Source organism: Phymastichus coffea, unplaced genomic scaffold, assembly GCF_024137745.1.
Source record: "Phymastichus coffea isolate CEN01 unplaced genomic scaffold, Cenicafe_Pcof_1.1 PCOF00111, whole genome shotgun sequence".
NCBI lineage: Eukaryota > Metazoa > Arthropoda > Insecta > Hymenoptera > Eulophidae > Phymastichus > Phymastichus coffea.
This window is the reverse complement of record NW_026706922.1, coordinates 216,849-240,200: the sequence shown is the minus strand read 5'-3', so window position 1 is coordinate 240,200 and position 23,352 is coordinate 216,849. Positions and strand designations below refer to the sequence as shown.

At 32.5% G+C, this 23,352-nt stretch overlaps 4 protein-coding genes across 9 annotated transcripts; all 4 read right to left on the bottom strand.

The window, feature by feature from the left end:
* Positions 1-1,293: 1,293 nt before the first annotated feature.
* LOC131670562 (transportin-1) lies at positions 1,294-8,142 on the bottom strand. Of its 3 annotated transcripts, none has more exons than XM_058946255.1 (14): positions 7,836-8,140; positions 6,931-7,006; positions 6,658-6,837; positions 6,241-6,589; positions 5,566-6,158; positions 5,170-5,481; positions 4,852-5,089; positions 4,470-4,759; positions 4,281-4,379; positions 4,119-4,214; positions 2,913-2,988; positions 1,991-2,165; positions 1,793-1,919; positions 1,294-1,705 (listed from the first exon to the last, which is right to left on the bottom strand). In XM_058946255.1, exons 1-13 carry the CDS (start codon positions 8,100-8,102, stop codon positions 1,812-1,814), a joined length of 2,859 nt encoding a protein of 952 aa, XP_058802238.1. In that variant the 5' UTR covers positions 8,103-8,140; the 3' UTR covers positions 1,294-1,705; positions 1,793-1,811. The 3 variants fall into 3 exon arrangements, with proteins under 3 accessions (XP_058802238.1, XP_058802237.1, XP_058802239.1); XM_058946254.1 differs by having other exon boundaries at positions 1,294-1,708; positions 7,836-8,139; XM_058946256.1 differs by lacking the exons at positions 1,294-1,705; positions 1,793-1,919; positions 2,913-2,988 and having other exon boundaries at positions 2,024-2,165; positions 7,836-8,142.
* A 1,845-nt stretch (positions 8,143-9,987) lies between these two features.
* On the bottom strand, positions 9,988-13,202 carry LOC131670523 (F-box/WD repeat-containing protein 9-like). 3 transcript variants are annotated; one of them, XM_058946185.1, is made up of 8 exons: positions 12,602-13,202; positions 12,291-12,525; positions 11,716-11,875; positions 11,491-11,633; positions 11,185-11,414; positions 10,786-11,035; positions 10,442-10,717; positions 9,988-10,383 (listed from the first exon to the last, which is right to left on the bottom strand). In XM_058946185.1, exons 2-8 carry the CDS (start codon positions 12,363-12,365, stop codon positions 10,300-10,302), a joined length of 1,218 nt encoding a protein of 405 aa, XP_058802168.1. In that variant the 5' UTR covers positions 12,366-12,525; positions 12,602-13,202; the 3' UTR covers positions 9,988-10,299. The 3 variants fall into 3 exon arrangements, with proteins under 3 accessions (XP_058802168.1, XP_058802170.1, XP_058802169.1); XM_058946187.1 differs by having other exon boundaries at positions 12,629-13,202; XM_058946186.1 differs by having other exon boundaries at positions 12,291-13,202.
* Positions 13,203-15,259: 2,057 nt separating this feature from the next.
* On the bottom strand, positions 15,260-18,010 carry LOC131670484 (solute carrier family 52, riboflavin transporter, member 3-A-like). The gene is made up of 2 exons (XM_058946113.1): positions 17,872-18,010; positions 15,260-17,701 (listed from the first exon to the last, which is right to left on the bottom strand). The coding sequence occupies exons 1-2, from the start codon at positions 17,958-17,960 to the stop codon at positions 16,243-16,245; spliced, it is 1,548 nt and encodes a 515-aa protein (XP_058802096.1). The 5' UTR covers positions 17,961-18,010; the 3' UTR covers positions 15,260-16,242.
* Positions 18,011-18,947: 937 nt separating this feature from the next.
* Positions 18,948-20,907, bottom strand: LOC131670485 (solute carrier family 52, riboflavin transporter, member 3-like). 2 transcript variants are annotated; one of them, XM_058946114.1, is made up of 3 exons: positions 20,555-20,907; positions 20,155-20,462; positions 18,948-20,037 (listed from the first exon to the last, which is right to left on the bottom strand). In XM_058946114.1, the coding sequence occupies exons 2-3, from the start codon at positions 20,373-20,375 to the stop codon at positions 18,957-18,959; spliced, it is 1,302 nt and encodes a 433-aa protein (XP_058802097.1). In that variant the 5' UTR covers positions 20,376-20,462; positions 20,555-20,907; the 3' UTR covers positions 18,948-18,956. The 2 variants fall into 2 exon arrangements, with proteins under 2 accessions (XP_058802097.1, XP_058802098.1); XM_058946115.1 differs by having other exon boundaries at positions 20,155-20,384.
* Between the last annotated feature and the right edge of the window lie 2,445 nt (positions 20,908-23,352).

Here is a 23,352-nt window from a genome sequence, read left to right as displayed (position 1 = left end):
CCTATCTGATCAGAGCTAACCATTTGAACAAAAATATAAACTGCGGAAAATTCATTACTCAAACAAATTTGTTCTAAAACTTTAATTATATTTACAATAATACAATTTGCTTTGACATAAAGAAAATAATTTAAAAAAAATAAAATAATATAATGTACATGAGTATAGAAGGAAAAGACTAACAATCGCATAGTGGTCTTCCTGTAAAACATTACCTCCGGACATTATTACAAATAAATTTCAATGTAAGTTCATAATAAACACACGTAATCTAGTATCACAAGAAGTTAGGTGATAGAAATTTTCGACGTTAAATGAATGGAATGGCACTTAATGCGTTTACGTTATATCTTGAATTTAAACGTATAAAAAGTATATATTCTATGACTAACTAAAAAATTTGTAACTTCCTTTCAATTAAACCAAATGCAATAATGATATATTTCCTTAATCTCGGAGACACTATGGCAATCCCTAGCGTAATAAACAAGTTTCATCGCGAAAAAAAATAACAATCTCTTGGCTAATCTGTAATTTAGCAAATTTAATAGTGATCTTGATGTAGCATTGGGTGAGCTCCATAACGTGAGATCTATGCGTACTAGCGAGCTAACGAAGCTTACTTCGGGGTACCGCAGCTAGGCTAATATTTTGGGTGCCAGCAATACTTTCCGTCGCTTTTCTTCACGATTCTTAAACTTTTACTTTTAAAAATTTTTTTTTTCTTTTTTGTCCATTACAATGAGGGTTAAACACTTGACAGTGTTTCAGTTCTAATTCGAGTGGTTTTGATAGCTATTATAATAATTGTAGGAATACTTATGAACCGTTAATTAAAATATACGTTTTTTTAATTAGAAAAGTATTTTGGTATAGTTTACGAAAAATAACTTTTAGATTATACAACGTAGTAATGGAAAATTACTTTATTGCTTGTAGCAATAAAAATAAAGTAGAATTTACAGTCTGTTCTTGATAATTTTTGTAACTCAGGAATAGAGTGGTTTTAGTTTGTTTAAAATAAAAACAAAACTAATTAAACAGCCTCGAAGAGACTGGTTAAAATGTTACTACTACAAACATAAAGCCATAAAAAAATTTAAGTAATTAAAAAAACGTATATTTAAATCCAGTTGCACATCCGCACTGAAGGTATCAATAAAAAAATGGTTGTTCTCACCCAAATTGTGTCAATAAAGATACCTTAGTTATCATTTTTTACGATCATAAGTAATAAAGAAAAAGCCCACCCTTCCCACCCTCCCTCCCTACCCGCCCAATATTCTTCTCGGCCATTACGCGTTTTACAATTTGAAATAATTGATACTTGTGTCGTTTCTGTTTATTATTCATCTCTATTGTAAGCTCTGGGCGCGTTATTTTAGAGCTCCACACTTTCTCCTTAAAATTGATTTATATATTTTTTTATACCCCTTGGCTTCACGTTACTCTATCTTGTCGATTGCCTAATTACCGCTCTGTACAGGCGTTTGTACGGCGTACGCGCTGATTTGAAGTTTTCTTGATTTATTATTTGTTCCTTAGTCCCCAGGTGAGGGCCCGACGACAAGTGAAGACGCCGGCATGGTGACCATGACTCGATAACGACGACGATGTTTGATGAGAAGAGGCCGTGGTTTCACCCACCCACCCTGATCACCTATTTTTGTAATCCCCGCCCAACCCCGTTTGGCCTTGGATTGGCCTTCTGAAAGTAATTTGCTTAGCGTTACTTATAAATATACTTTAAGAACTAAAAAATAGCCATTTGTTAAGTTGACTATGAGTGTACCATTTGTAGGCGGGGTCGTTCAGACGCCGTACATATGTTGGAGTCGTTCACTGAGCTGTGGCGGGAATTGATCAGAAAAGCGCCTCCAGTTCTCTGCTCCGACTTGATTTTTGAAGCCATGTAAGATCTGAAATTCAAACAGAATTTAGTCTCTCCATAACATTATGCATAACTCTAGATATTTATTTGAAAATTTACCTTCTGAAACATGTCTTTTAAGTCATCTCTAGGTGTCACCCAGGATGCAACAGCATCACAGAAAAAGATGAAATCTTGTACTACTCCACCTGGATTTACAGCAATCATCTGACACATACCGCGAAACGCTGAGTCTTTCTCTTCGTTGTCACGAATGTTTCTCAAAGAACTACACCTGTTAATACACAATTGGACATTACAATTTGATGAGCCAAAATTGTAACAGGATGATGTATTTTACAGTTCGCTTATTTAAAAAGACGTAATTTTTATTATGAAACTATCAAAAAGTGCTTGAGGTAAATAAAAAATGTTTAATTCGACATATTTATGCTCTTTTGTACTTAAAGGTCGGGTTTACATTTAGTTATTTTCGCGCTCAAGTGTCAAACAACAAGATTACAATAGCTAAAAAACTGTAATAATAATAATAATAATAATAATAATAATAATAATAATAATAATAATAATAATAATAATAATAATAATAATAATAATATGATCACTACGACATTCAACAGAAATGAAATCATTTTTCAAAAAAAATAGAACATTCTTTGAATATGCTTGCCTTGTTTGAAAAAACAACAAATGTAAACCTACCTAACACGATTTACTGACAATTTGACATTTAAGTTATTAAAACCCTAACATACTTACGTTGCGACAGATATGTTGATGTCAAATAAACATTTAAAGAAATCAAGTTTGCGGAACTTTGAAAATTCAAATGACAGTAGTGAACTAAATAAAGTATACAAAGAACTTAAATGAATTTCCAAAGATCCCCGAATGAAAGAAGTGTAGATAATAAACTTAATAGTAATTTGAATTGATAAATGGTGCTGATAATGTAAATTAAACGAATTATAATTAATAGAATAATAGAAGATAATAATAATAATAAAAAAATGTTACACACCACTGTCGGACAAACTGCTGTAACATAGGAGCGACGTCGTGGGGACACACATAACCTAGACGACCGATCGTAATGGCTACGGTATCGTTTCATTTTTCGGTATAGTAGGCAAGTGAAGTGTAGTGAAGTGACCGGAAACACAAACAATAAAGACAAACTGATAGCGAATCAACAGTGAACTCAGGCGAATATAATTATGCTGTTTACAAAATTGAATAAAACTTTGAATTAAAATATACGCAATGTAATCAATTAACCATAATTAATTAATATCAACAGTAAAATTACACAATGTTAAAACACAGGTGTGAGGAAGAGAGAGAGAGAACATATGAGAGATAATAATACCAACAGTTAGAACATAGGCAATACCGTGCGGTTTACTGTAGCTGCTGAAAAACAATAAGTAAAATTTGCTGTAGCAGCGTGCGAGCCCATGGTTTACAAAAACGATTATGACAAATGAGCTTGGAGTACATTTGAGCAGCTACGCAGGCGTTTCTTCTCTTTTTTCTTCTCTTTTATATTCGCAGAAATTGCTCAAATGTGCTCGCTTGGGATGATTCATAAATCATAGTAATAATAATAATAATAATAATAATAATAATAATAATAATAATAATAATAATATAATATAATAATAATAATAATAATAATAATAATAATATAATATAATAATAATAATAATAATAATAATAATAATAATAATAATAATATTTGAACTAAATCGTTCTTACGGAAATCAAAGTTAAGTGTTATTACATTGGTACATCTGTTCAACTCTGTATTTCGATGTTGGTAGGCTAAGAAACATGTTTTGCCATCAGGCGGTCGCACACCACTAAGTACGTTTAAATATAGAGGTGACGTTTTACGTTCATATCGTGCAGACAATTTTACTAACGACAAACGCCGACTTGTGGTCTGCTAATGATTTTTTGTTATTATTTTTGGTTTCGTATAATGAAATTAAATAGAAATCAAGCAAAATATAATTTTAAATTAATTGTCCTGAAGGTAATTTTTAAAACCTAGAATGGAATGTCATTTGAATCGTTTAAAAATCATTAAAATTTATCTCAAACCTTGAAGTTGAAATAAAATAAATAGTTTTAAGTATAATAAAATTATATTTGTTGGAAATGAAACCAATACTAACTAAACAAAATTAAAATTATTGTACCAATAACGTTAAACATTACTCACCCGTGTTTTCCAGCAATGTCTTTGGTGTATTTGGTCTATTTATGATGTCGATTAGTTGGTTCAAGATTAATGGGATGTATGTACTTGTTTCAGGTCCTGCAAAAAATATAAAAGTTAAAAATTAAAAAACTTTTAGGTTTTAAACTTGCGAATGAAACCTACCAAGTTTGATAGAAATCTCTCCTATAGCCCAAGTTGCATTGTTACAAACTGAAATATACTCTGGATTCAAATTTTGACTGAGAATTGGCATAAATTCCGCTGAAGCAAATAATTTGTATGAGATAAATTATGGTCAATTAAATACCTTAGTAAACGATAGTAAATGATAGTAAAATTTCTATTACTTACGTATGCAGGGAAGTACGTGTTGGAAGCAAGCTTTTGTTAAGTCTCCCAAGAGCGCAAAGCTGCTCTGTCTAACTTCTGGCATATGATCCTGCATACACTGATACAGCAGCTGCATAACGTTACTATTAACTACCAAGCTTTCCATATGCCCATTCAAACCTTCTGCTAATCCACTAAGAAGATCTAAAGCTACAATCATAAAGTCTTTATCTGGAGCTTCAAACTGCTCTGGATTTTGTGTATAGGCCATGTGCCTGTTCAAAGTTTGTTCTACTAAAGATACACATCTCCTGTAAATAATAGTTTAATATTAATAAGAGTTATCAATCATAATAAATCACTGTCAAAACTAAAATTCATGACTTTTTCAAGTTATTCTTACCTGTAAACTGGTTCACAATATGGCAAAAATCCAGACTGAAGGGCAGTAGCTACCGATGATAAGCATTCTAAAAGTGGAAACAGATCTTTATCCTCGTCTTTCAGTATATTCCATTTACTAATTAGAGGAGGCATCAATAAGTTAATATAATCAGGCTTATTTAAATGACGTCCAACTGAATCAGCTAATGTACCAATTGCATCGTACAAAATGAGCAAATTTTTATGCTGATATTTACCTGTAACGTGACCGAAAAATTATTAGTGATATGAAATTTATAATTAGTTGATTATAAATCAAATAGAAAATAATACTTACCAAAAGCAAATACTAGAGTTTCTAATATGAAACCTAAATAAGGAACTAACTCTGTACATGCCTCTTCCTCTAAAGTTGCAAATGCAGAACACGCAGCTTCTTGAACACGTTTATTGCCATCAAGTATACGTTTTAGAAGTTCAGTCATTAATGGCTTCAGATAAGTGTCATGTGGCTGAGCACAAACCCAATGAGCGTAACGACTTAGTGTCCAACAAGTTATAGAGCGTACCAGTGCTTTTTTATCGCTCAGACAACTGATCAGATATGGAATCAGCTCTGGTAAATGTGGAATCATACCAGACATGCAACCTGCAAATAAATAAATACAATTACAGTTTTTTCACTAAACAATAATATAATGATTTGCGAGTTTCATTGTAAAATAATCCATACCTTCAGCAATGGCACCGAGAGCAAGAATACCAGATTCTTTGATTTCCCAATTTTCGTGGAAAAGAGTTTCCTTAAGAATAGGTACCAAGACAGGTAGAATATCTTCTTTGAATACTCCAGCCAAAACATCCAGCGCAGCTGCAGAGCATTTTCTTAAATTCCAATCACTGAGAGAAGAATCATCATCGCCCCCATCTTCATCGCAGTCTTTGTCATCATAGCTGCCGTTCTCATCCATATGCTGTTTCATCCCTGCGTGATTTTGATGATGTGTTTTAGATTTGTGGAATCTAGGTCTGATATCTTCTTCTCTGTCAGGTATCATTTCATCTTCCTCAACATCTCCTTTGAGAAGTATTATGTCAAGTTCTGAATGCTTCATGCCTTTTACAAGCACGGGAACTAATCTAGGTAAATGAGGAGCCAACACTTCTCTGCATAATGGCTGCTCAGCCAAAGACAACCAGAATTCACAAGCTTCAAGAGCTACTGCATCATCTGGATCTTGAGTTCTTATCAACATGTATTCAATTATATCATGCATGTGACAAATTAATCTATCCATTCTAACTTCTAGCAGCATAACTAAAGCTCTGTAAGATAAAAACAGTATAATGAATAATTCAGATTGTTATAAAATTTCAGAAATAAATATTTTTCTAGAGTTGTACAAACCTGCAAACATTTTTTCTGACTTCTGGATTGTCATCAGACGTCAAGTAGAAAAGATTTTCCAGAAATGCATCCATATGCAACATAAGAGCCTCTGCACGATTGATTATAAACTGATTGACACATGCAATAGCATGAGATCTGATTTTAGCAGATGTATGTCTGAAGAACTGCAGGAATTTTGGAATCAAAACATTGAGTGGACGACTAACAGTATCAGATTCAAGTTGCTCTGCAGAGTCTTCGCAAATCTTTTGCAAGGCGCCAAAAGCTCCTTCGCAAACATTGTAGTCTTGCGAATCTAACATTTGGCAGAGTGCTGGAAGCAATTCTGGCCAAGTAGACAAATCACCTTCAAAAACAACTACTATTAATAAAAATACTTTCAATAAAGTATTCACTTCAACTTCATATAATTACCTTTTGATGTAATAGTTGTTATCAGGATTCCTACAGTTGCTCTGATTAATGGTGATGGATCTCCCACAGCAGACAGACATTCCTGCTTGATGAATTCTGTAACCTCGGGATGGAATTTGTGGAAATGGCTCTTGACGTTGTTTTTCAATATTAAGCCACTTAGGGACCTTGTTGCGTCATCTGCAATACAAATCAATGTTGATAATGCCACTATAAAATTGAACAAGTAATAGGAATATTTATATAACAAGTAGTAGTATAATATAATATTACCTTCTGAGGTGAGTTTTGTTAGAACAAAAATTAGATAGTTGTTGAAGTCTGGAAATTTGTTCAGCTCTTCCAATCTCTTTGGGCGAGTGCATTAAGGAAAAAACGCATGTGTACGTGTTTTTATAAATAAACACAAGAGAAATCGAGAAAGAGAGAGACGCTAAACACGTCGCGTGACTAAATGGTGAAAACTTGCAGTTTTCCATTTTGGCGAAGAGGTAAGATTATGACATCGCTAGCTGAGAGAGAGAGAGAGAGAGAGAGAGAGAGAGAGAGAGAGAGAGAGAGAGAGAGAGAGAGAGAGAGAGAGAGAGAGAGAGAGAGAGAGAGACAGAGAGAGAGACAGAGAGAGAGACAGAGAGAGAGACAGAGAGAGACAGAGAGAGAGAGAGACAGAGAGAGAGCGAGAGAGAGAGAGAGCGAGAGAGAGATAGCGAAAGAGAGAGAGAGAAAGAGAGAGGGAGGGAGGGAGGGAAAAGGAGGGGGAGAGAAAGAGAGAGCGAGAGTGAGAGGGAAAGAGAAGCTACAAGCCGTTTTCGAAGCGTATACGATAAGCACGCCAAAATGTAAAGAGAGGATACACATTATAAACATTCATACGTAGACATACACGCGCGTGCATTTACAGTTGCATGCACCGGGAAAAAAATCGTTGTTGCAAGTTCAAGTAAACAGATCTTTGGCCTTGCACTTTTGTCTTTCTTTTCCTCGGTCTATCTTATTACCTCATTCATACATACACGCACAGACACACGTACGGAAAGGAACAGCGTGAACCCGGGTGAAACGAGGTTTAGTAAACGGGTTATCAATTGGAAAAAATGGCGCACGCGGGTCTGCATACACGGCAAGTTTCTGAGAATTCTGTTGTTACAAGTTGGCCGTTGCCGTTTATAAAAGGATACTTGCTGGACGGCACGCTGAGTCTCGGTGTTGGGGCTTTGCGACTCCTGTAGTAGTTGCAGAATCTGCCGAAGTCCTTCCTCTTGCGGTTGCCACGCCATTTTCATCGTAGTACTCTTCAAGAGCAGCACCGAGCGCAGCCAGCCGTACTGCTCTCCTCGCTGGCCTCCTGCTCGTCTGACCCCGTCGATCCGAGAGACAGGAAGCCCCCCACTCGCTTGCACATGCGCGTTTATTGCTTTCGGGCGTTTCAGTTTTTCAAACATCATTGCTTCTCTCTACTCTAGAATATTTATTGGAATTGATGGATAATTGTTAAAATTGTTGCACGCGCTCCGCAATATATGTTGTTATTTTACAATAATAATGCCGAGTAAATAAAATGTTAAGAGCTGAATGTAGTTTATATCGAATTTGAGACATTTGAATTCCTCTATACCGAAATGTAAAGAAAATTTATTTTTTAGTTAATATGAAAGTAATCATAATAACTTTATACACTTGGATTTGGAATTTTGTTTATGTAATTCTTTCATTTTTTAAATAACAAATAATATTCATTACATATTATAATGTGTCAGTTGCGATTTTATATAAATTTAGGATGATCGATACTGTAAAACATTACAACATAATTCAATACAAAAATATTAATGCAATCGTAATTGATAGTTGAAAAAAAGTAATTCCGTTGTCTAATATATTATCCAAAGACAAGTTATAAAAGAATAAATTTTTGAAATAGGAAAAGATTATTCACATTTGATCCGAAAGTACCATAAAGTAGAAAAAGACAGCTTATAAATTAGTAAAATACATATGCCATCTGATATCTCATTTAATTGAAACCCATCTGCAAAACATATTTTACATTTATTGGAAACTCAGAGACGAGTCAATAGCTTGCATATATAAAAACGATATATTGTTATTGTTACGTCCCTATGAAACGATGCAGAGGTACACTATAAGGTACCTGTACACTTTAGTATTGGAAACGTCATATAAAATAAGTATTCTACATTTTGAAATGAAAATAAATAAAGACATTATGTAAAACTATAAAAATTATTCAGATTTTATTCGAAGAATATAATGCAATAAATACTGAACTTATTACTGAAAAGTGCGTTCTCTAAGAAAAAAATATCTAGGTGGGTTAGTGTTCGCATTACTCATGTCTGTCATTTAACGAAGTCGAAAAGGTTACATGAGTTACTTTTATATATCTGACCGAGTTCGATTTTTAATATCACTTAACTCAGGGTCAATGGAATTACGGCACTTTTACAACTAAACATTAAACATTTTATAATTCTAGAAAAATCAAATAATATTACGTTTTGCCAACACGTTTGAATTATTTAATGTCTCTTTCATATTTAATAATAAAAGTACTCAATTTCATAGATGTATAACGAAAAAATATTTTATGCGATTCGGAACAAACACGATTGAAGTATTATAAATTGATATTCATAACTATATACTACTTATTACGCACTATCCTCTATGAACTAGCTAATTTTATTCAATATCTATGTTCCGGAAAATATTGATATTTATTTTTATAAAAAATAATATTCATACTGAGTTATAGAAAGTGAAAATGTTTACTAATTAGTAGTTTCACTCGCTTTTTGGATTAATGGATCAAAACATCCATTAAAAAATTTTTTTTTTTTTTTTTTTTTTTTTTTTCAATTTATTAAACGGGCATAAACCCATATCAAGATACATATAAATATAATAATAAAATATATAATATAAACAAAAAGAAGTATAAATAATTAATAAAACGACAATAGTGAGAAGAAAGAAATAAACGGAATAGCTATAAACTATATCCAAAAGTCGACAAAACAATATAATAGAAAAACAGTAAAATAAAAAATAAAAAAGTAACACAATAAAAGAAAAGAAAAAGAGAAAAACGAAATATAAAAAAGAATAATAACTAATAACTAATAAATAATAACTAATATAAAAAATAATAAAAGAATAATAAAAAAGAATTTGATAATGGAGATACGATATGCTTGAAACTGAATTTTTATTTTATAATGTTTAATTTTTTATAGCATTTTCAAGATATTTTTTACATATTGAACTACAATTTCTATACATTCAAATATTAAATAAAAACATATTTACATCGAAAGTCTGGATTCTGTACAAGAAATATATTGATTGGTTTTAGTTACAGCTTATTTGATCAAATAAGATGGGATTAGTAATAAATAAAAATAGGCATATTTTATAAACGATATATAATAGATCTTCAATAAATTCAAGTAATGGACATATAAATATTTGTACACCACAAATTAGTTAAAGTAAATATGAGATCTTATAATCAATACAAATGTAAAATACATCAATTAATCGACAAATCTTAAGCAGTAATGTTTCTATATTGTTTCTTGTTGTCTGATATTTTAAAATATTAGGCTCGCTTGCAACTCACTAACATTTCGCTCGAGTCTTTGGCCGCCAAATTTCGATAGCGTCTCTACCCGAAACAGCCAATACCTCGTTCAGATAATCGATCTGAAATAAAAACATTTCATAAAATACTGAAGCCACACAGAAATTGATTTCCACTTACACCAGCTATTTCACCGTTCCGGTACTGTAGAGTTGCTAACATATGAGGTGGATCAGTAGGGCTTGTTATTTTGACAGTCCTATCTAAGGAACTCGTGATTAAGCATCCAGTACCAGCATAAACACCTGTAATTTTCTTTTCGTGTCCAGTCTTGTAACTTTTCACAGGGTCAAAGTCCTGCTTTATGTCTAAAATATGAAGATTTGCGCCGCTATCACCAACGTATACAACATCTTTCTGCATGTACATACTCATTGGAAACGACTCTTTTGAAATCTAAAAATTATAATCAATACTTAAAAATATTAATCTATTAAATATGTTTCAGAAATATAGATAATCACTGTGACTGATTTCATTGTTCGTCCTGCTCTTTGGTCCCATACATTCACAGTTTTATCTTCACTAGCAGAAAGTATGTAGTTTGTGCTCATTGCTAAACTTATGACAGCTCTATGGTGTGGTTGATATTTGATAATTGGACTATGGCCACTTCTGGGATCAAAAACCAATACAGTTTTGCAGTAAGAACCAGTTGCAAACAGAGATAATTCTGGACATGAAGTTACACATAGTAAAGCATTTTGAACAATCCTAGAAGATGACAAATCTATTCAGCCAACAATACATCATTCAATATCAAGTTAAAATTTATAATAAAAATCTCAAAGAAAATTTATAATTGTACATATAACTTATTTAAATTCACTACAATAAAAAAATATCTTTATGATTTTAATTACATTTCATAAGTTGTTACATGCTCTAAGCCAGCTTCAGTTAAAGCCCAAGCTTTTACTGATCTATCCCAACTACAACTGTAGATGGTATTTTCAATAGCGGTAAGATCCCAGATCCACCCATCATGTGCATTACCTATGGAAACAGTATCATGCTGACTATCTTCTTGAGATGACAAACGGTATAATACTAACGTTCTATCTCTTCCTCCAGAGACACATATATTTCCATTCTATAAATAAATTTGATTCATTTATGAATTCTGATTTTTTGTATTCACAGTAATACTGAGTTTTGAGTCCACTTACATGCATTAATAAAAGCCCATCAATGGTGCTATAATGAACATTATTTAACCATACTTTTTCCAATAAATCTGTATTTCTCCATAAATTTGCTTGTCTTTCGATAGTAACACAAGACAATTTCCAAAATAACTCATCATCGCTGACTGTAACAGTTTATAGTAAAAAATAATTGTTTGAAAATAAAAATATTAAACTAGAAGCAAAAAGTATATTTATTGTACTCACCATAAGGCAAGATTGGATACTTAACATTAGGCCATACTTGGCTGATTCGCACTTTCCAAATAGAATTATCATTAAGAATGGTGTGAAATTGTTTACAAGTGAGGCTCAAACAATGAACTAAAGTTGAAGCATCGAGGAATGAACAAATATGCAAGAATATCTATTAAAAAATGAAAAAATGTTAAAACAAGGTCATGGTTGTTTAACAATAACAATAATAAAATATTAACACCGATTACTTAACAGTTTTACAATCAAATCCTTAAAAAAAAATTATAATAGCGCTTTGTGATTTGTTAAGCTGTTGAGCAATGTAAACAATAACAATTGCAGAGAAACGTATAGTCTACGGACTTTAAAAATGGCGTTTAACAGCTGATCAAATGTCAGAGAAAGAAAACAGACAAAAAGCAGCAATGTCCTAGTTTTAGTCATTTTGCAATTATTATTATCATTTTTGATGTACGAACAGATCGCTTCCTCAAACGTACTTTCACGCATCTTTATTACACCGTTTATATCGCGATAAAAATCATAATCTCAATCAGATCCACTCAAAACAAGCACATACTCACTTCAACAGGTAGATCGGCGAGATTAAGAGTATCGTCGTCGAGACAATTGCTGCAGGTATCGACGTCGTCGGGCATCGTGAGTGTTATGGTGCTGAAACCTGGATCGCTTACGCTTCAACGAGTTGGCTATCATTCGAGCGTGTAGCGTCGTTTTTTGCTTTTTCTTTCTTTCTCTCTTTATTGTCAGTACAAGTTTTTCAACTTTTCCTCGCGTGTTTTGACGAGGACACCTTACCTGTATATCGCAACATTATTTATTTCTCGCACTGCGTAAGTTTGTAAAATGCTATATTATCGATACGACTGCTTACTACTGGACTACTGCAGCTGCTACATACTTGCGCTCAGGACCCCGTGCTATCAAGGCCAATGACTTCTTTTATTTCGAGTGAATTCAATTTTTTTTCTTATTTTCCAAAAGAAAAGTTTTTATGATAAAACTGTCAAACTATGCAAGGGATTGTTCGGACTGTCCACACTCCACATGCTAGCCCGTACTCCTATTCCGTACCTCCAGGTCTACCCCGTCTAAATTTTCTATGCGTACGCCATCTTTACAACTGTGTGGTCATGGGAGAGTTCAGTAACTTCCGCGTTACTCGCATTCATCTCGCATTGGTTAATGAACTCTCCCGTGACCACAGAATTGTAAAGATGGCATACCTATAGAAAATTTAGACGGGCTAGAGTATAGACCTCGTGGTACGAGGTAGGGGTATGGGGTAGCATGTGGACAGTCCCTCATGAAATACTATGGTTCTTACTTTGGACATCGAGAATTCAAAGTTAAGGATGTGTACGTTTTATTATGAAAATAAAAAATGTTCTGCTCCAAAATTACAATTTAATTTCATATTAAAGTTCAAAATTTGTTTTTATGAACTGTTTGTTTCATTGTAACTTTGTAAAAAATTAAATTACTTTAATAATTTTTCTTCCAATTTTTTTATATTTATTTATATTATTTATTTATTACAAATGTGCAGTGTAATTGCTTTTACATTAAAATATCTATCAATAATATTCTGGTTGAAAAATGTTTAATATAATACTAATACCCCTAATACCCCTTCACATAATACACCCCCAACAATATAATATTTATTTAGATACAGCATATTTCCAATTTTTTTTAATGTTAACAAATATTTTCCTATCTCAAGGAATTTGCAACAAATAGTCAATTGTGCTAAAAATGTTAATATAGTAAATTTATATTTTTCATGTTAAATAAACAATTTGTTTTATGAATTGATAATCTCGATATACGTTCAATGTCCGTTGTCTGACATCCGGAATCACTTTATGTAGAAAAAAGACAGTTCCTTAAGAATGAGCTGGAGGATTGCGAAATTGCCTGCTACCCCCCATCTTTAAGGGAAATTAGAAATTAGCAAAAAAGGGAAAACGGAATTAATTGCCTTTGTCCTTGATATTGGGGCTAATTTCCCTTTTTCGATTACTTACTGGAAAATACATAAAAATTCCAATTTTCCAATCACCTAGTGAATGGCTATTATCTCGATGAATTGTTATTGAATTTTTGTGGGGAAGGTCTCTAAATAAAAATTATTATTTCCCTCGTCATTTTTTCATTCGCTTTTTCAATAAATTGCATGGATTTTAAATAAAATTAATATTAACTTTTGATGTCTCGAATGGCGGGAAAACGAGCTGTCTATATTTTACCATTTGATTCCAACAAAGTTCTTGATCAACGGCGCGTAGTTGCTTGCTTTTAAATGAAAACGTCATTTCGTCAGCGCTACATTGGAAAGCAAAAACAAAGTGAGTTTTATTAAATATATTATTGATACGATAATTGTTAAATGTACGTGCATTCAATAACGGAGTTGCAGACCAGTATAGATGTTTTCTATAGATAACATTTCTGGTAACAATTTAATGATGACCATTCTGAATTTATAATTAATATTGGTAACAAAATAATCTGAGTTGAAAAATATATTTCATTTGATAAAAAATAATACTCACGAACAGAACCTCTATACTGGTCTGCAACTCCGTTATTCATCATATACATTAACGTACCGTAAAAATGATGGTTTCACATGTATTTAACATTTATTCTATCAATAATATTTAATGCATATCACTTTGTTTTTGCTTTCCTATGTAGCGCTGGCGAAATGACGTTGTTTTCATTGCTCGTTTTCCCGCCATTCGAGAGGTCGAACAATGTTATTTATTTTATTTAAAATCCATGCAATTTATTGAAATAGTGAATGGAAGGATGGCGAGGGAAATAATAATTTTTATTTTGATACGCCCGAAAAACTTCAACAATAAATCATCGAGATAATAGGAGATTAGAACATTAGAATTTTCACGTGTTTCCCAATAAGTAATCGAAAAAAGGAAATTAGCACCAATGTCAAGAACAAAGGCAATTAATTCCGTTTTCCTTTTTTTGCTACTAATTTCCCGTGGAAATAGGGGGGAGGGCGCAACTTCGCATTGCTCGTTATTGTGAATGGTTGGTGCGAAAAAATTGCGCGAAATTTTGAATTGACGTATGCTTTAAAATATTGTTATTATATATTTAAGAGAGAGATTTGTTTAAGCAGTAAATTCAATTTATGAATAACTAACATGGATAGTAATTTGTAAGAATGAAAATATGCTGTTAATAAATCGTTTTGAGAACATAAGACGTTATGTTTTAAAATTATTAGTACGAATCGATGTTATAACCATCTGAAATCCTGAAATTAATATTGTCTTAAATTTGGTAGAAAGAGAAAGTGAATAAAATAAAATAAAGGAAAATACATTTTTATCTTTTGTACATTGTAAATTAAGAGGTACGCGAGCAATAAAAACTAATCATCAGAATATTCAACCTATTAAATTTGAAGAATGTTCACGGGTGTTTTCAACGAGGTAATAAAAAGCACACGTTGTTAAATTTTATTACTCATCTAATATAAGACGAGCCGTAAGCACTACTATTAAGTATATAATGTTTAATATCGTATAAAAGCTTAGTACATTGTATCAATCGTAAGTTGAATTAATCTTTTGGATAATGTTTCCAATTTATCTTGAAATGAATAAAAGTTCATCGGTTTTTGTGAAAAAATAGGTGCAATGTCTATTTTTATTCATTAATAATAATCCAATTATAATCAATGACCCAATTAATGAATATTGATGAACTTAATGTATTTTAAACAACATGACTTATTCATGTCCATTAGAATCTCGAAGTTGACATGTAAAAGGTTCAATTAATGTAATAAATAACAGAAAAACATAAAATAAAGAGAACGCAAAATACGCTAAATAATACTAGTTATATCAAATAAATTATAGCAAGATGTTGGTAAATCAATCACTCTATTTATGTAACATAAGAAATTTATTTTAAAAATCAACATTTTCAACAGCTTATAAATTGATGCATCAAGTCCATGCACTCATATAACAGTTCATATAGGCTTTATACTTGGAATCATTTGCTTTTAGATATTTAACTTGAATCTGTACAAATACTTTTCTATACAATGCATCGCAATTATTTACATATATTTTCTTATGTAATGTCTGGATTTCCACTTTTCATTGATATAATCCGATAATCATTGATAAATTATTTTATGTACAATTTTTTGTAAAATAATATCAGAATGAATATTTTAGTATATTTGTTTACAAATAACATATTGTTTCTATAATTGATTTTCTTATTGCGCGACGAATTTGGAAAAATAAATTTTTATGTAACATTCTGGCAAAAAAATGCTAATTTTTCGTTTTTGAATAAATTTTTTAAATAAATTTTTTGAGCTAGTCTTAACATAAATAAAAGATACTTACAACTGAAATACATTTCAATCAACATTTTTTGTATCTCAAAAGTGTCTATTTACAATATCAATTGTGAAATCATTGAAAATATATCAATTTTCACTATAAATAAAAATAAAACTTATGAACTACTACACGATTTATATTCTCTAAGCCAGCCAGTATAATTTATTATAACAAATGACAGAACCGCACCACAAGCAGATCCTACTTGCATTGCCACACCAACTTGAAAAAGTGTCTTCTCAGACTTTTTCCTGAATACTGATGTAATAATTAACTTAACATAAGAAATCAGGCCAACTAATAATATCCACAACATAATTACTAGAGCTTTACCAAAATCTGAGTTTTTTAAAGGTGGATTTGGTGATGATATAGCAAGATACATGACATAGCTGCTTAAGATAAATATAAAAAACGATAGCCAGTTGATAATTTTTCTGCTATAAGTAACAAACCACATTGCCAGAAGACATACACTGGGGTTTGATATTTGTGAGAATGTTGCACTTAGATGGTAAGTCATGTTACCATATGACAAGCATGAGTAAGGTTGCAAGCTGGGAAGAAAACCATTTGCAAACAAACATATCATGCTGAGAAGTGCATACAAATATGAGTCAGTCAAAATAATTCCATTAATGTTTTTTGTATAAAAAACTGTTGAAGATCTTTCATCAGTCGTTTTATAATTATCTACACAAATGTACTTTTCTGATATATCATTGTCAGCCATTGAGCTTTTGGATAATACTGATACTTGTTTTCGACAGTGACAATTTTCAGTCTCACCATTAGAAGAATTATGGTCTGATATTTCAAAAGACATTTTTTCTGTTTTTATAAAGGACAGATTTTCTAATAGAGCAAAGGCAATTGTAGATAAAATCAAACAAGAGAATAAAAATAAAAAATAATCTTGAGGTGAAAATCTGGCAAGAGAAGCAACTGTAACTTGTAAACTATTTGTGGAATTATTGCATATGGAAGTTTCATTGATACCTTGTATTAGAGCAATAACACTTGGCATAACTCCACTTAACCCTTCTCCAATAAAATAAGAAAACAGATAACACTCTTTAAAATTTCTGAGATAAGGCATAAACAAAACTGAACTGGTGCAACTCACAGTAGCTGTAAAGAATGTCAACAATATCAATACTATACTGTGATCTTGTCCACTAATGTTCGATGTCTTATCATAGAAAAAGGCTAATAGACCCATGACCACAGAAGCAAAACCAAGACTACTCAAAATACAACAAAATTCATTAGATTTACATGAAGATTTTCTAAATAAACTATAAATTATAGGTGCTATATTTGCTGCTTGAACTGCTATTACTAAGTATGTTGCTAATTTCCAACTTTCTGGTGCAGTATTGACTAGCAGTGGTAATTGAATAAAGATACCATTAACTCCAATCCAAGCAGATGTTCCAAATATCATAATTAATATGTGCACTAATAAATAATATTTAGGTTGGCATTTTCTAAGATTTTGTAAAAGAATAGGCTTATCTGTTACAGGCATGTCTCTAGATTCATGCATCAATCTTTGTTTTTCGTATTGGTTACTGTAATTAACAAAGTAATAAATTAATCATATATAGTTTTAAAGATACTGCACGATAAATTGAGATAAAATTGAATGGAAAATTTTATTGAAAGAATTATAAAGGTATTATGTATCTAGTATCCGTAATGTGAAAATAAAAAGAATTTTTCTTTACATTAAGTTACTTACTTAGATAATTCAGTACTATCTATGCTGGTATTTGTTTCACTGAATCCGCCAACAGGTCTTTCTAGACGCTTCTCTTTCGCTTGTGACATTGTGCTGTTTGAACAGTTGACTACAGATAATCAGGTGTAAAGTAACAACACTCGAAGTGCAAATTCGTGAATAAAGAATGACGTCCCATGGTGAGATAAGAGTATTTTGAAAATACATACGTCAGGCTGACTTTTGTAGTGAGTGCGTGATTGACGAGCCGAGACTATTCAGCGGAAAGCGCAATAATTGCTTTCATTTTTTTCGTTTATTTTTCGTAAGTAGTATCTTAATAAACGTTATTGCTTCAAAATGAAAACTTGTATATTTTCGATTGATTTTGCATTTTATGATAGCCAATTTGAAACTGTTCAACTTTATCGTGATATCCAGTATGTTAACAATAAGCGAGTCCATTGTTGACTAAATTAAGTACGTTTTTTATATCGATCCTAATAGGAAGTTGGAGAGCTATTACGTAAAGAATTCGTTATCATTAAGAATAAGCGCAGTACATGTATGCGTAGTACATCAGCAAAATAATTATATAAAATATTAGTATTGATAATTGCAAGTAGTAATGATACAATTTAAGACTGGTAATTATGATTTAATATTAGTTAATCATAACATATCCAAAGACTTAGGAACGTTTTTCTCTACAATTTGTAAAGAATTATATATATATATACATCACAAAAGATATATGTAAAACGAAAAAATGTATTCAGCTCCAGCTTTAAAAAATTGAAGGGCTTAAGAATATTATTCAAAATAAAATGTCTTTACAATTTCATATAGTAAGTAATAATTACTGGTAACTGTATAAAACTGAAAAAATGTAATTAGAAATGATTTTTTAAGATGAAATAGAAAGATGCTACATCTTAATTAAGTAAATATTTTTTAACTATAAATCATAATTATTGTCCATTGAAAGTTTGAACTATTAATATTTTTTATTTTTTATCTTAAAAAGGTAATTTGAAAGAATTAGATAATATATTAAGTAACTAAAAATAATATATCCAACCCAAATGACCAAAATTCACAAAACATTATTTCCCCATTAAAGAATCGCAAGGAGAGTATGATTGAAATATTTTTGTATGATTGACTAATATAAATGATGTAATAGCTCCCACCAAAGAGCCAAGCTGAGTGGCAACTCCTGTATAATATAATCCTCTACCTGGATCTGGCCGGAATAAAGTGATGATTCCCAATTTTACAAAACCACTGATCCCAAATACTAATATCCATGCAGTTACAACAAGGAATATGCCTACCCATGAATATTGCCATGGCGGTGAAGGAGACTGCACTGCAATGTAGAAAACAAGGGCACCGAGTCCCAAGACGATTACCATCAGTTCTGATAATAAATTCACTTTGGGATTTTGGACTATAAAACCTAAGCACATAGCCAGTGGTCCAGCCATAGAAGAGAGAGTGACTGTCAAATGATAAGCTACATTACCATATGGTAGACATGAGTAGGATTGAATACTTGGCAATATTCCATTGTTGAGTAAGCAAATGACAGCCATCATACCAAGTAAGTAAACATAAACTTGATTAGACATTTTCCAACCAGAATTAGTTTTATAACTAGGAGGTGCATTCAAATCTGTTGGAAGAGTTTCCGTACTAGCTGGTAATTTTACTCTTTCTCCTCTAGCAACTTTTAATTTCATTAATCCTATGAATGCTAAGAAACATACAAATAACAAGATGCCTAACAAAATGAAAAATATGGTTGGTGAAAATCTAGGATCTGGATATCGAGTCGTAAATTCCAGAGGCCCTCCTGGCTTGGTAACATTATGACACTGTGGATTGCCTCCAACACCTTGAATCAAAGCTATTATACTTGGAATAAATCCACTCAACCCTTCTCCAATAATGTAAGACACCAAATAAATTTCTCTATAATTTCTCATGTAAGGTGTAAAAAGTACAGAACTGGTACAACCCACAAATGATAAAATGAACATCAAAAATAGTAGCGCTGACGAATGTTTGTTCCCAAAAATTACTGATGTTTGGTTATATACAAATGCCAAAAGGAAAAGTGATAATGATCCGACAGCAAGCAGACCATATATTATGTAATGATCTTTTGTACGTGCAAAGTACCTAAAATACCAAAATAGTGAGTCAGACAAATTACATGATAATTATGTGATAATCAATATTACTGGATAGTTATTTATATTAAACTGTTGAACAAAATTTTACAACAAAATCACTTACTTAACGTAAAGAGTGTACAGGATAGGTCCTAAATTTGCAAATTGCACTATCAAAACCATGTAAGCTGGCAGATTCCATTTTTCTATTGCACTGTTGACCAGTAGTGGTAGTTGCACATAAATTCCATTAACTCCAACCCATGTTCCAAGCCCAAATAAAAGAGCTAAAATATCCACTAGGATTTTCCTGTTGCTTAGTTTATGCGAAAGCTTTGTACTCATTGCTAAGGCCTGTTTGGTATCAATTCTTCAATCAAAAATGTTCTTGAATGATCTACTGGTTAATTTAAAATTTTATTGTCTCTTGTTCTAGCCATTCATTTATCGTCAAGAGTCAATTATCGCCATAATTAGCCACTTTAGTATATCTACTACATTTATATGAGTACAAATGACCTTACAACTTTTCTTTTTGCCGCATCACGTCTTCGTATGCTGTGTCACGTAGTCAACCAGCGAAGAACGATTTAGACGTAGGCAAGTTGTATGAGAAAGATACGATGAAATTCTTGCTTAATAAATAAAGTCCTTCAATCATACACAGGTGTGTTGTAACGTTAGGTACAACGACACTTTAACGCGAAGATTAGAGTTAAAGCACACTAGCACCAGATGAAAGCCGAAACAAGGGAAAAAGAAGTGAAATAACTTTTTTTTTTCAAAAGATCTCGGCCGACGTTTGATTAAATTTTTCCTTCAACTTGGCTGTTGCTTTTTCTCGCATCGACTACAAGGATCGAGCGTACGGTTGGACGTAACCTCGGACGATTTCGCGGTGGGGCAGACGAAATATTTATATATGTACGTTACTTCACCTATACACTCGCAAGTGCTTGCATGTCATATTACGTTTCGCACGTGCGCGCACGCGCTGTCCTTACCGACAAGACGCGCGTGAGTCTCAAATTTTGAATACTCGCTTAATTGTACGAAGATAAAAGTTTAATTAAAATTGTTATATGAATAATATAACGCTATAACGTTCTCTTTAGTATGTATTACACATTTAGATGCAATTAAATTGACAAAATAACTGCACATATCGTATAGCTGATCTATTTTTTTTATTAAAATGGAGGCAATTAAAAATAGTTAAAGTACAGATATAAAACTAATAGCATCGATGTGCATCTATTTTCATTGCCTGCATACAATTGAATACAATTAGAACAATAGTCATGCATGCAGAATGCATTTTTGATATTGGCTAAATGGAGATTGAAAAAACTGATTCTGAAATTTGCACTCTATGTTCGTGGGTTTTATGCAAAAATACCGTTTAAAAGTTATCTTTGCTAATAACCGATAAACGGCTTAAGGATGTTCAATGCTGCCACGTGGGAAGAGGAAGGCAGGGGGAGTTCCATGGAAACTTCTCCATGGAGGGCTCTCACGCTCACCACGCACACCACCTCGCATAATCTACTAACTCAAGTTTTTGTGCACATATTAATTTCTTATGTATGATTTTCATAGTAAATATTATGTATGAGCAAAGCTCACCGTTGAAACTTATTAATTTTGATCGAAATTTACTTGGTAATAAATATTGAAAAATTCATATAAGTATGTCGTGCCGTTGAGTTAAACATTCAACATATTGAAAAACAAAATAGATCTGTTAACTTTCGATTGAACATCCGTAACCGACAGTAAATTGACCTATGTCAATAGAAAGTTATATTGTAATGCAGTATAGTAGCAAAATTGTAATGCGACTCTACGGTCGGTAGGAGCGTTCTTCCAAACGTTATTGCCGCTATTTTCGCATGAAACTCGTGGACATGGAGTGCTGCAAATTTCGGTTTTTTCGAGCCCCACTTACCTAATATCGAAAATACATCCACTTTCATCAAGCATTTATTTCAGACCTATTATTTTTAATGCGATTATATAAAGGAATGAAAACATATAGATGGCTCGTAAGAATAAGAATTATTTGCATTACTTTGAAGTTTAGACGTTCGTGACTGATCCTAATGGTCATTCAATTTCTAAAAATTTTGACAGCAGTTTAATTCGATGTAAAAGTATGTAGGAAATTAAAAACCATAATCTCATCGAGAAGACGTGTCCAACGAATTCTACAACTTTACGAAAAGCACGAATTGCAAATTTTTCTCCTCGCCAAACGAAAATGGAAAGCAAGCACATTACTACGCATCGCTTGACCCGATAGAAAAAAAAATTACGTGCGCAAGTTTTCTTTGGAATTCCGTTTGCGTAGTTCAAGGCTTCAAAATGAATATATAGTCATTGATGAACTCTCAGAAAGCGTCTCTTTGTGAGGTCTCGTGCTTTTAATTTCGATATATCACATCGCGCGCTGTAGCGTAGCAAGCCAGAACAATGCTATCAATTTTGTTGACTGTAAACACTTTAATATCACATTTTATTACATTATTTTTGCAAAATATTACGGCCTTGCATAACATTTTCTATCTCTGCTATGGTATCACATCAAATATAATAATCGAAATCTGAGTCATTTGAACTCGATTGTTGTGCCAGCAGTCATTAATAATGTACGTGCATGACCACTGTGCATCTACCTCTAATTGGCCTCAATCGCCATAAAGCACGTTCTCTATCAATTGAAATTAAACTTGGTTAATTTTTTAAAAATTAACTCACAAAGATAATGTTTCCACGTCGATAAAGAAATAAAAAGCGAGCTGATAAATATCTACATATCGCTTATCGCGTTTCAGTTTAAATCGTGATTGTCGCTCGGTGAGTGGATCCGAAAAGCAGTATAGTACTTCGAAAAAGACTTCGTTTCAAAATAGCCTCATCACGAGCGCGTTATGAATATCCCGCACCGACCGCCGATTAGAGCCGATCCCCCCCGCTTTGGTCAAATTAATTGGTTTGTTTGTGCCGACTCCGAGCCAATCAAGCCTACACACACGCGCGCGCACATCGAGACGGAGAATATCAACAGTTCGACCGAGAGTCAAATCCCGCAGAGTCTCTTCCACGCCGTTATACTCGAGGCAGCGCATCCCGATTACAGGAGATGTGCTAGATCAATCGACCGTACGCATTCTGTACACGTCGAGTCGGACGTTTCAATCACGCAAATTTCGCTGTAGGGCTCTCGATGGCGATATAGATTATTGGAAGTTTACTCCGTTTGATATCGTCACCCTCCCCCCCAGCCATCCACTTTTTTACGCACAAATGTTTCTTTCTTTCG